At 33.4% G+C, this 12,173-nt stretch overlaps 1 protein-coding gene across 1 annotated transcript in view; it reads left to right on the forward strand.

Annotated features, from left to right (window-relative positions):
* Positions 1–12,173, forward strand: part of LOC145258111 (protein lifeguard 1-like) — a 35,855-nt gene that overhangs the window by 12,064 nt on the left and 11,618 nt on the right. The window contains exons 2-3 of the mRNA XM_080115854.1: positions 2,221–2,327; positions 8,565–8,643. Of these exons, the coding sequence (XP_079971980.1) occupies positions 2,243–2,327; positions 8,565–8,643 (164 nt within the window). The 5' untranslated portion in view covers positions 2,221–2,242. The remainder of the gene's footprint in view (positions 1–2,220; positions 2,328–8,564; positions 8,644–12,173) is intronic.

Below are 12,173 nucleotides of genomic sequence, written 5' to 3' on the forward strand. Positions count from 1 at the left end.
TTGCATCCCCGCAATGTTGCATCCCTTTGTTTTACATACTTTAATGGAATGTGCTCTGAACTCTTATCACTTGTGCTCCCTCTATGTATATATTCCAGACATGCAGCAAAATCCCGCCCCTTCACTGTGGTCCCTACATATTGGAAAGCCTTTTACTCTAATAGTTTTTTCCCTCTGACTCTCTACTGTGGAATTCCCTCTGTTTCCTGCTTTCCTGACCAGCAGCTGTTTATCTGTTATGTGAACAGATACTTCACTGAACTCTCCACAATTTTATTAAACAGTCCGTTACACAATTCAAGAAAGCCCCTTGTGTTTCAAGTGGCAATACGCATTGCTTGGAATGAAGCAGTAAAAAAAAAAAAAAATGTATAGTGGAATCAACTATTCCACTTTTCCGATACAAACGTGGTTGGCATGTCTGAAGAGAATAACATTTCCAACTCGTGTGAGAATTTAAAATGATTTATATCCTAGAAATCTTTTACAAGTTCAATGTTATCATTGCATTGCTTTTATAAAAGTTTAATTGGTTGTCCTTGGTGTAGTTCTTTGGTTTTAGTGTATCCCAATAAGTGATAATTGGACCCTAGTGACCACAGATGAAATTGGAGAAAAATGTTAACTTCCTTAAGATTTAATCTTTATTAAAATTCATTTAAATTGAATACTATCCCATATTATCCAGCCGTTCCCATCACTATTTCCTTGTAAAAATTTTTAACGTTTACATCTGACTCAACATTGTTCGGTCCACCGATCAACAAATTGCTCTATCTTCGTTCATGATCATGTAGGAAAATTTAATTTATAATTTTTTTTTCTCTTGATGTGTTTAAAATTTGAGATGAGTTTTTTAAAAAATTTTTTTTACTACATATCAAGGCCCGGAGGCCACTTGAGGATAAGTTATTGAGAGTACAGTAGTCAATGGGATAATTTCGTAGTAATCGTTAGTAGTAGAAATTTGGTAAAATGGATTATTTAAATGGACGGTTCATCAAGAATTTGTTTACGTTGGACTTGGACAACCAAATTGTAGTCAGCTGGAAAACAAATGGAAGAGTTGCACAGGCGTGCAGTTCTAAGAAGCTTTGTTCATGGAATCTGTTTCGGTTTCGGCACGGATAAAGAATGGGGAAAATTGACTGTGGTTTCAGCCAGATGGGTGTTTTTCATGAAAGTTTGATGAGGGGGGGGGCATAGATTGGAGCTCAGACGAGCATTTGAAATAATAAAGCAGACAGGCTCGCAACGTCTCTTCTGTGGGGGGAAAAGAGGTTGCAGGGAAGAGACAAGGGCATTCCCCACTAGGATACGGTAAAGGTAAAGCTGGTTCTAGTAGCTGCTGCCCAGATATTATTTGGATTGTTTGGACTAGTTTCATCTTGCATATCATTTTCAACATTTTGGCCGATGTATCCTGTCAAACTTGGGAATCTGAAGAATTTTGAATGGAACCTTTTAATCCATGGGCATAGCTTGTTTTCATTCTGTCAGCCATGACTGGATAGAAGTCTAAAGTAATAATTTATATTTTTAGCATTGCCTGTATTGAGGATTGAACCTTCAACCTCAAGACTGTCATTTGTAAGGATTATTCTCTTGTTCAATCTTAAATTTTTTTTTTTTTTTTTTCTTAAAAATTTTGCTTCTGGGCCAGTTGCATATAGGCAGAATTTTCTCATTTCTATTGGTATTGTTTTTTTAAATATCTGTAACGATATTTAAAGGTTTTAATAGAATGAAAATAAAATTTGTTTTGGTATACCAAATGCATTTTTTTAACTCCCCCTCTCTCTCTAAACTAGGCAAATTGTAAGGGACTATTTAAAATTGTCTAACAGAAGACTGTGGCGAGTTGTACAGCAAGATTTCTGTTCAGATTACATTTAAACTTGTACAGCTTAGTATAATCATAGAAGCAGGAAACTAATTCAAAAGTCTAGCAGTCTGAGAAAACGAATGATGGGCTCTCCGGCATCTAGGGACCTCAACAGTGAAGGGTGGGATTTTGCTGCCTGTCAAGATGGTTACATGTGGCACCATTACTCATTCAACACGATAATTAAAATTAAACTTTTTATTTAAAATAAAATTTGTAAACGTATTTCAATATTACATCATATTTGTATAAATTTAATCCTTGTAACTTTCTCGTTCTATTAAAATTTTATGTATTAAAATAATTTTAATGAATTTTTCCCTTTTTTATTTTAGGAGTTGACTTAAAATTTTCAAAATGTACGAAGCAGAATCGGGAACGATGTCGGATAACACTTATACAGGATATAATTTTGAATTCAGTGAAAAGTCGATTCGACTCGGTAAGTTTTTAATGGCATTTTAGGAAATGTGGTTAAAAGTGCCGAATAAGTAAACCCCCCCCCACCTCCATATGTTAATTTTTCTAAATGTTTAGAAGAAAATCTTTAACATGGAGAAGCAACCGGAAGTTAAGTGGAAACTTGAATTGTAAAGATAAAATCTTTGGTAATTGGTTAAAATTTTGGAGTAGGTGCTCCAATCGTTACAAACTGCTAAAATTTTCTGCACATCTCAATAGCAAAATGATTTTTCATTTACGTATAAATTAGAATTTGATATATGAATTTTGTATTTACGTGGATTATTTAAGACTTAAGTGTTTTAATGCGGACCTTTTACCAAAGATAGTCTTGTGTAGCTCTAGTTTGCATACAAAATGTTCCAGTAGCATTTACCCCGATCAGGTTGAGTCTGCCTTCTTCTTGGTCAATATCACTTCCTGAACCATGGGGGCACATGCAAAGTCACATGAGATGGTTAACCAATCACAATTCCGATGAGGGAGAGTTGTGGCGTCAAATCATAGGTGATCTTTACCGGCCTATGCAAGATCATGTAAGTAAAATAGGTAAAAGAAAAAAAAGTCATTTTTATTGAAATTGACAGATTCTAAGGAAGAGTTCGCATAGGCTTTGAAATTTGGTGTTTGTCTTGAAAAGACCTTGAAAATCATTGTCCAGCAAAAACTTGTGGAATATAAAAAAATAAAATTGAAATACTATTTAAAAAAAATATTAAAGTATAGTGACCCCTCTATTCAAGATTAATTCGTTCCCGGATGAAGTTCATATCTAGAATTTCTCTTATCTCTAACGAATTTTCCCATAAGAAAAACTGAAAACTAATCTGTTACTGGTTCCCAAAATATCCAAGTTAACCATTTTTTTACTATAAAACGCATCGTCCTGATTACTAGCACATTCAAATAGTAATTAAACATAAAAATACAGGAATAAGATAAATATTTTAAGGAATTAAAATGCGAGTTTATGAGCACTTGCAATAGAGGAAGACAGCAGAGGTGAATGCATGGTGGGGGAGTGAAGGAGAGTTGTGAGGAGTCTCAAGAGACTGTTGATATGGACTTACACTTAAAATTAAAGTTAACTTCAAATGAACCTCTGTTTGAATTTCTCAAACAAGCCATGGCTGGCCTTGAAATCCACTTCATGTGTACCAGATATTTCCCCTTCTATTATAGCTGTCTCATGTTGTAGGTCTTTGTAGATGGAGAGTGCCGCCTTGGAGATGATGCTCTCCGTGGCGCTATCTTCCGCCAGCTCCTTGTCGTGTATCCACAACAGAAGTCTCGTCTCGCTATGGGTGTCTGCCCTCAATTTGGAAATAAGTCACATTCTTTGTGTTTGAAAATAGCAAGACTTTTTTTTTTCTTTTTTCCAAATTAGAATTTGAAACGATCTTGAAAATGTGTATGAACCCTGTAAGGGTTAAATTGACAGATCCACGTGAAAATAATTAGACTTTAGAGTTTACAATTCTGAATCCTGTAATCAAAATGGCAAGATACTATGAACAGGCTGATTGAGAATCCACTAAAATCACCTCCCTAGAGTAAAAGAATTTTTATCTTTTGCAAAAATGAAGTAACTGATCAGATCAAAGTAGGCATAGAGGCGCTGTTTTACAATTTGTCACTGCAGAGAGTGACAACTGTAGTTTTACTAAGATTTGTTCATTTTTTTTTTTTTTCTCATAATTTTGGACGCGATATTAATGAAAACGTTGAGAAAAAAAAAAGCTGCGAATTTAAAAAAAAAAAAAAACTAAATGTTATAAGGTTAAAAAATTAGTCTTTACCTTTAAAAAAAACAAAACAAGGATGAAATTTTTACAGCTGTGGTGACTGTGCTGCCACAGCTTATAACTATCGTTGCATTTTTATTTTTTTTGTAATGTTAAAAACTAGATGTTGGTGTTATAAGTTTGTCGCAGTAAAAAAAAAAAGTCACCGTAGCTTTGTTTCATCCTTGTGTTATTTTCATTCCTGGTAGCTTTTAAAGGTTAAAGACTAATTTCTTAAACCTTACCATAATATTTACTTTTTATTATAAAAAAAAAAAAAAAATGTTGCCGCATTTAAGTGTTTTCATCTCTTGACAATATTGTGGGTTCGTTGATTTTCTCTTAATAGTTGTGTAAAGACTACATTGTGTATTATTATCAACTTTGTTAAATTAAATATTTGTCGCAGCTTTAATGTTTTGCTTTAAAAAAAAAAAAAAAATTTTGTCTTAAATTATGAAATGAAAAATGAACGAATTCTCTTGGTAAACAAGTTATCGCCCTCTGCACAGTGACAAATTGCAAGACAGCGCTGGCATAGACCCCCCCCTCTTCCAGACCACAATCCTATATCGAGACTAGCGTTTCTTGATGGCTCACTCTGACCTGTGCTATTGCTATGGCTTGTAAGCAGTGAGCATTCTCTTCATTCAACCACCATAAAGCGGCCATAAATGTGCAGAAATTTAGTTCCATGACTTCCTTGTAAGTAATGAGGGTAGATATACTGAGATAATACGTTAACAGAAATTAGAATTCTCAATTATTGGAAAATCTAGTGAATAATTGGCAATCAACAATTCTGCTTTATCGTCACCATGTCGTTTGCACAGTGGTTTGTTTTAGAATCCAAATCACTCAAATTCCTCTTTGCTGACGAAAGACCAACTTGATTATTTGATCATTATCCTTTCCATGTATGGGACATAAAGCTTTTAAACAATGAGTCTGATCTTCTCTTTACTATAGTACTAAATGCTCTACTGAGCTGGCCCTGTCTCCAAGTTTTATAACAAATGCTTTCCTGAATCTTCCTTCTGATAGCTGGAAAATTGCCTTTGTGCTACTAGTGTTCAAGAATTGTGAAAGAATCTACACGTGAAATTATCACCTTATCAGTCTCATGTCTGTTCTTAGCTAAAGTTTTTGAGCAATTTAGTGTTAGTCCACCATCTCGAAAACACTAAACTTTTTTTTTTTTTTTTTTTTTCCAATCACCAATATGGATTTAAATAAGTCTGTTTTACTGTGGATATCCTAACCATAATCTCTGAACACATATACTATATAAGGGATAAGGCTGAAGCTAGGGTGGTAGTGCTTGACATATCCAAACCCTTTGACAAGGTCTTATATGAAGGGTTCTGCGTAGAAATGAATACAGTATGACTTGACGAATATTCAATATCGGATCCATCCTAACCTCAAAAGGTCCAGAGTATCCTATGGCCATACAAAGACAATTAATTTGGGTGTAACCTACGAACCGTTCCTTGTCTTTATTATTCCTGCCTTTCATAACCAACATCCCTGAAGCAATTGTCTAAAATGGGTGTTTGCCAATGGGACCATGCCTTATTCTCAGTGTCTGAATAAAACAAATACGCATGCATTTAAGTAATGTCTGATTCCTTAAATGACCCCTAGTTGGTAGTTGAATGGGGGTTATAAACGTTCTTTTCTTTTAACAATTATAGAAACTCTTAAAACATTCGTTATTACCAATGCCTTAACTTTGAGTCCAATGGCCATCGGAACAAATGCTTGAAATTTACTGCCAAAACTGCAAAGTGAGCTCCCTTTACTGAGCTAGAAAACCTCTTGCATCTACCAGTATTGTATCTCCACAAATTATTTGCTTATGCATGGAGTATTGTTGTAGCAATACCAGACACCGTAACATTCAGCACTGAACAAGGCACACACTGCAATTTAATTTGTCTTTTGAATCGGTAATAAGTACATTTCTCCTACGTTCATCAAAATAAAACTTATATAACTGGATTCACAAAAAAGATTTACTTTAAAATGATATTTTAATATTTTTGTTGTGGTTTGTATAGTATATTCGAAGGAATCGGTATTTAAATCCAACTATTAATGACTAAACATGCCAGCATTGCATGCCGGCTGGCAAAAAGATAATTTTTTGCAAATAAGTGGATGGGGTATGTTCACATAAATACTAGAAGCGGAAGTTGTATCTATCAACGTTTTTAATTGTTTTAGCTAATCGGGGGGAAAAAATTGTCCTCTCTACAGAATTTGAACAGAACATGCGAGTCTTTCCAGTCAAAAGTTAGAATATCTCAAAGTTGATGCTTTGTAGTACAAAGATAAGTAAAGAACATGTTCGAGCATTATTTAATAGCGGATATACTTTTTGTCCTAAAATTTGAAAAGTATTGGATAAAAGCTTTTATATACAAATCGATAGTGATAAACTCTTATAAACATGAGAATTTTTTGTGTCCTGACACGCACGAAAAATCTGTAACCAAAATGTTTGTCAACTAACTTAGTAACATAAAGTATTTTATTTTATTTAGAAAACATAAGTTTTTAATTATGGACAGGAAAAGAATATTTAAAAAAAAAAAAATTATTTGAAAAAGAATGACTGACAATGATTACACTTTTAAATGAGTTAAAATGCACAAACCACTTATCCAGTTAAGTAAAAGAATTTTTATTGGGTTTGTTTTACAATCCAGATATGAAAAAGTGGTCAAAAAAACAGATGTTACCAAAGGCAAGTTGCTCTTCTACTTACCTTGATAAATTCTTGGTTTTGTAAATGTTTTTTCTTTTAAAAAAAGTGTTGAATGTTACATGAGAACAAGAAAAAATAGCCATGATATCTCGATAATGACTAAAAAATTATACAGAATAGTGGTAGAAGCTCCAATAATTGTCACTGTAACTTGAAACTGTTAAGATGAAATTTAATTATCCTAATTAGTTTAATGTAATTGAAAACAGTTGTAATCTGTACAAAATTTCCGTGCTTTTGATATGCTAAAAGCCATATTTTAATTTCTTTGAATCGTATCGTGGTGGCCATCTTGGATTTCCTGGTTGCCATCTTGGATTTTTCACGGTGTAATGATAATGTTCATCAGAATATTTTGCATGATAAAGACTTGCCTCTTATTTTTTAAAACTTTATGATGCTTCTACTTAAAGCCGTTAAAATGAAACTTCCAAGATTTTTTTTTTTTTTTTTTTTTTCGATCTAAAAAAAAAAAAAAAAAATGGTGTGGTATTGCTAATTATTGCCACATTTTGGTTTGTGCACCAACCACGGGTCTCACATTACACAGGATTAAAAACAAAAGAATCTAAACTCTCATAGGTCCCACAGTCTACCAAACTTCAGCCCCTGTTTTTGACCCTGTACTTCAATGGAATATGCTCCCTTTACGTAAATAACCCTGGCAATCGAAAACTCTCCATTTGCGATGACCTTATGGATATGCCCTTATATTAGGCATGTCCATATGATTATGAAAATAATCCAATGTATTGAAAAATTGTTCGTTTCTTTATTTGAAGACTCAAAATGATTAAAAAACGAAGCAAATATTTGGAAATTAGTATGAATGCACATTTTCTAATCAAAAATTATAACGCATTTCATTCAGGAGGTTCTTTTCAGACTTCACGCAACCTGTGTTTTTGGCTATTTGACTTCAGTGATTTTCTTCAGATCGGTCATCTTGAGAAACTTTTTAAATGAAAGTTAAGTTTGAACATATGAACAATTTTCGCGTCTTATTTTTTCCAATTTAAATTTTTTTTTTGTTACTTTTTTTGTTACTTTTGTAATTTTAGACACTAAATTGAAAATAGCAATTTTTTTTTTCTATACAACTTTGCTTTGTCCATTTGCTATTTTACAGTTTAATTTCTATTCACTACTTGAAATCATTGAAACTAAACCGAAAATTTTAATGTGATGCCTAACTTGAGTGCTCTCCCTCTTTTGATACCGTATGTTCATTTTACAGCAAAAACTCGACTCTTATTTATAATTTTAAATGTAGTGCAATTTATTTAAAAAAAAAAATTTTTTTTTTTTTTTTTTTTTTTTATAGCCTATTCAAAGTCCGTTTTATGTATTGACAGGTGTTGAATTTCCAAAGTAAAATTATCCTAATGACTTGGGAGAAATTATTTTTTAGCATATTTTAACTCTTAGCTTTTTTTTTTTTTTTTTCCCCTCCATATTTGAAGGAGTTGTTGCATCTCATCACTTGTTCATTGGTTGATCCGTTTATGCTCGAGGTTAAAATATCTTGCTACAGAAGAAAGGATACACATTAAGAATATCCATTGTTTTTTTTTTTTCTGAAAAGAAAATATTTTTTACAAAACAAAAACTTCTTAAATTTTAATGTGTAACTGATTGAAACATTTTTGAAATCTTCCAGGTTTCATCCGCAAAGTCTATGGCATTCTTATGCTTCAACTCTTGGCTACAGTGGGGATTATTGCCCTCTTCTTATACGTGTAAGTATCTTCAAATTTTGTACCATATGTAAAGAATGCAATTAATTAGCAGGCAAACATCTCTTCATTGAATAATGATAAATTAAATCAGATTAATCAATCACTTTATTTAATAAAGGCCGACACACAAAGCAAAGTTTTTTTAAGTTTAAAGTTTAATTCCACTCTTGGAAATGTTTTCACCTGATTAACGTCCAACTATCTTAAATTTATGACCATTTTTGCTAGTTGGACAACTCGCATGTGACCTGGTCCTGGATATAACCTTAAACTATATCCGATAGTGCGGCTTTGGGGAGTGTGGAGCCACCCTTTAATTGCTATTGCTCCCAGGTCCACTTTGACCTGGAGTGGTAGTACCTGTTAGGGTCCCAATTATGGGTTAAATAGAGACAGACTTGAAAAACAAACATATTCTATTAAAAAAATTTTTTCTTTAAAATCACAAGATTCAGCCTTAAATAACCTGAAAAGGGTTGATATGCCGTAAAATAAAAACAACAAATCACATGTGACCTGTTGGAATTTAATGCATAAAACAGAACTATTTCTATAGACTATAAAAAAAAATGGGATTTATTATATCAAGGTTCTACTATTGCTAAGAAACTTTCATTCGGAATGCTGGATTCGACAAATTAGGAAGTTACAATGTTGGAATCTGTAACTAGTGTTTGGAACATAAACATCCATCTCTAATCCCATCCCCAGTGCATCACTCGAATTGGATATCTCGATCACATATCTTTTTTATTGTTGAATTTAATTTTCCTGGTGTCCTTTTTCTTTAAAAGATTTTAATCTTTAATTTATTTTTAAGGTATGTGCTAAAAAGCAAAATTATGTCCGTCCATATTCTTTATTTTGCTAAAAACATTCCTCTAAGGAGATGAGCCTTACATCAAAAATCCATGGATTAAGGAAAACTTTAAATGTCATGTTCAAATAATAAATTTGTTTTGAAAATTCTATTTTACTGAAAAATTTAACAAAACCTAAAAAAAAAAAAAAATCTGCCCAGCAGAGGAAGTTAATTTATTTTCTGGTCATTTAACAAATGAGCCTTTGAGCCCGAAGGTGAAGGATTGTTCAGTTTGAGTCATTTCGATTTCATCTGGCTAAGAGTTTTGTTTTCAGGTTTCTTCAATAGACTTGCATCATTGTAATTTTGATCTGAACAAAGCTTGTTTTTAAATAAAGTTGTAATTTAGTTTGCAGAAAGAATCCTTCTGTTGCATCACAGGTTAAGTTATGCAATTATAACTGCGACCCGTGCGTGAAATCTAGCAGCAACTCGAGATCAGCTCAAGTGAATGATCACGCACACGTTATCGGAACACATTTTGATGAAATGCCATTTGGCTTCAGAACTAGAATGAATGAAACCTGCTATATTCATCTTAAATTAGATTAGGAGAAAAGACTTTTGTTATAGTGTCTATTGATCTGGGGAAAAGCCTTAGACGGTCCCTGGGAATATACTATGGTGTATAGCTCCTAGGAATAGAGGAATGCCATGTCTGGCTAGTACATGTATACCAATGCTAGCAGCAGTGTGTATGTAGATGACCTGTACATGTTAGGCTTAGACCTGTAGGTTGAAGTCTATCAGGACTCTGTCCTCAACTTCCTATTCCTCATTGTTCTTGAAGCATTTTCAAGAGGATGCTCATAAGAGTTGTGGCCTGCAAGCAACTTTACGGCAATCATAAGATACAATGAAGCAATTTATTGAGAAATTTGAGTGAGAGCTAAAGAACGGTGCATTTATCTGACAAATGTGATATATAAGTCCATAACTATTAATACAACTGAGATTCCGATCAATATCCATGTGCTATGTGCAGGAAACTTATTTCTTGGCTTGAATTTTCCCGGGCAATGCCAGATCTCATGACCTTTGCATCAGATTAAAAATTAAAATCTTTTGAATTGTAATATGAATTCAAGGCTCTGAATAAGAATACCTCATAGTTCTCATTTCTTGGCAATGTCTATGATGCCCATCATGAAGTAGATAAAATCAAAATTATTTTTGTTCCTGTAATTTCCGTGTTGCTCGTATAAGTTGATGTTAATGATCTATTTTCACATTATTGCTGATTTCAATCTGAGAAATGATTTTGACCTACATTGTTGAAAACAAGATGGTTGCGTTCAATTTTGTGACATTAATGGCTTATTGACTTTTCTATGGAAAAGTTAGTGTTTTTAAGATTAAACCCCGCTATGAATTGGATCAACTTGCATGCTCCACCACCTTTCGTAAACAAGCCAGCAAATGATGGGCAATCAATTTAGAAAAGGTTGGGAGGGTTTTAACTTTTTCTCCAAATGTTGAAATGAATTTGTACATATTTTTTTTTATAAATAAAAATAAAATTTTCAACACTTTACGGATATTTTAGGTAGGATAAGTGCTAAAGCAAAATTGAAAAAAAATTTTCTTTTTTATATGGGCATCACCACTTATCAAGGTCAAGAGGCCACTCGAGGATAAGGGTTAAAGAGTGTACAGTAGAAATTGGACAATATAGTCATCGTTATTAATGAAAATTCTGTAAATTTGTTAACTTAAGTGGAACGGCTCATCAAAAACTTGTTTACGTTAGACTTGAAGACAACCATATCGTAGTCAGCTGGAAAGCAGGAAACAAGACAATTCCATAGGCGTGCAGTTCTAAGAAAGAAGCTTTGTTCATGGAATATACGTTTAGGTTTTGGCACAGATAAAGCGTGGGGGAAATTAGTGTTTTCAGCTAGATGAGTATTTCTTGTGAAAATTGTGCTTATAATTTAAATCTTCGAATAATAGTGACGTAGATAAGAAACTCTGCATTGCCCAGGAGCATTATCACATATGGTAAATGCTATGTTAATCCAAAGTAGCTCAATACTATTAACAGAACAGGTGCGTATAATGATGCAGTAGTATGTTTGGTAAGTGATCTATGCTTGATAGAGAAGGGAAGACAAGAAACTTGATGTTGCCCAGGAATACATAAAAATAAAAAACAAATATAGGTTTCCTTATATTAAGGGGAAAGGCAGAAGAAACACTTGGGAATGTGTAAACAAATGGGTTTCATTAAATTGTGGGAAACATGAGACAACGTTGCACAGGAATAGATATAACTGAGTATGCGTTTCATTTTAAGGTTAAGGGAGAGGGAGGAAGACCAGTAATTAGGTGTTGCCTGGAAGCAATAACTTTAAGACTGAAAACCTTGGTGAATTTCTTGCATTTTTATTAAGACAAGGGAGAATCGTTGGGTTGGGGAGGGGGCGAAAGCATGTAGACTAGTATACATGCACTAGTTAGTGGTGCATACAAATAAGACATACTGCGGATGACTTTTGGACAATAGTGTGGGGGGGGGGCAAAAGAAATAGAAAATCTTGTAAGTTAGAAAACCCATCAATGTTCATCTATAATATAAATCTCACCTGTCTGGTTAAATGAAGGAGGAAAAGAATGTGAAAGTGATGTCTTTACTGTTGCGCCCATCACCAAACCGGAAGTGGTGAAG

This window comes from Euprymna scolopes, chromosome 33, assembly GCF_053919585.1.
Source record: "Euprymna scolopes isolate OS-2025 chromosome 33, ASM5391958v1, whole genome shotgun sequence".
NCBI lineage: Eukaryota > Metazoa > Mollusca > Cephalopoda > Sepiida > Sepiolidae > Euprymna > Euprymna scolopes.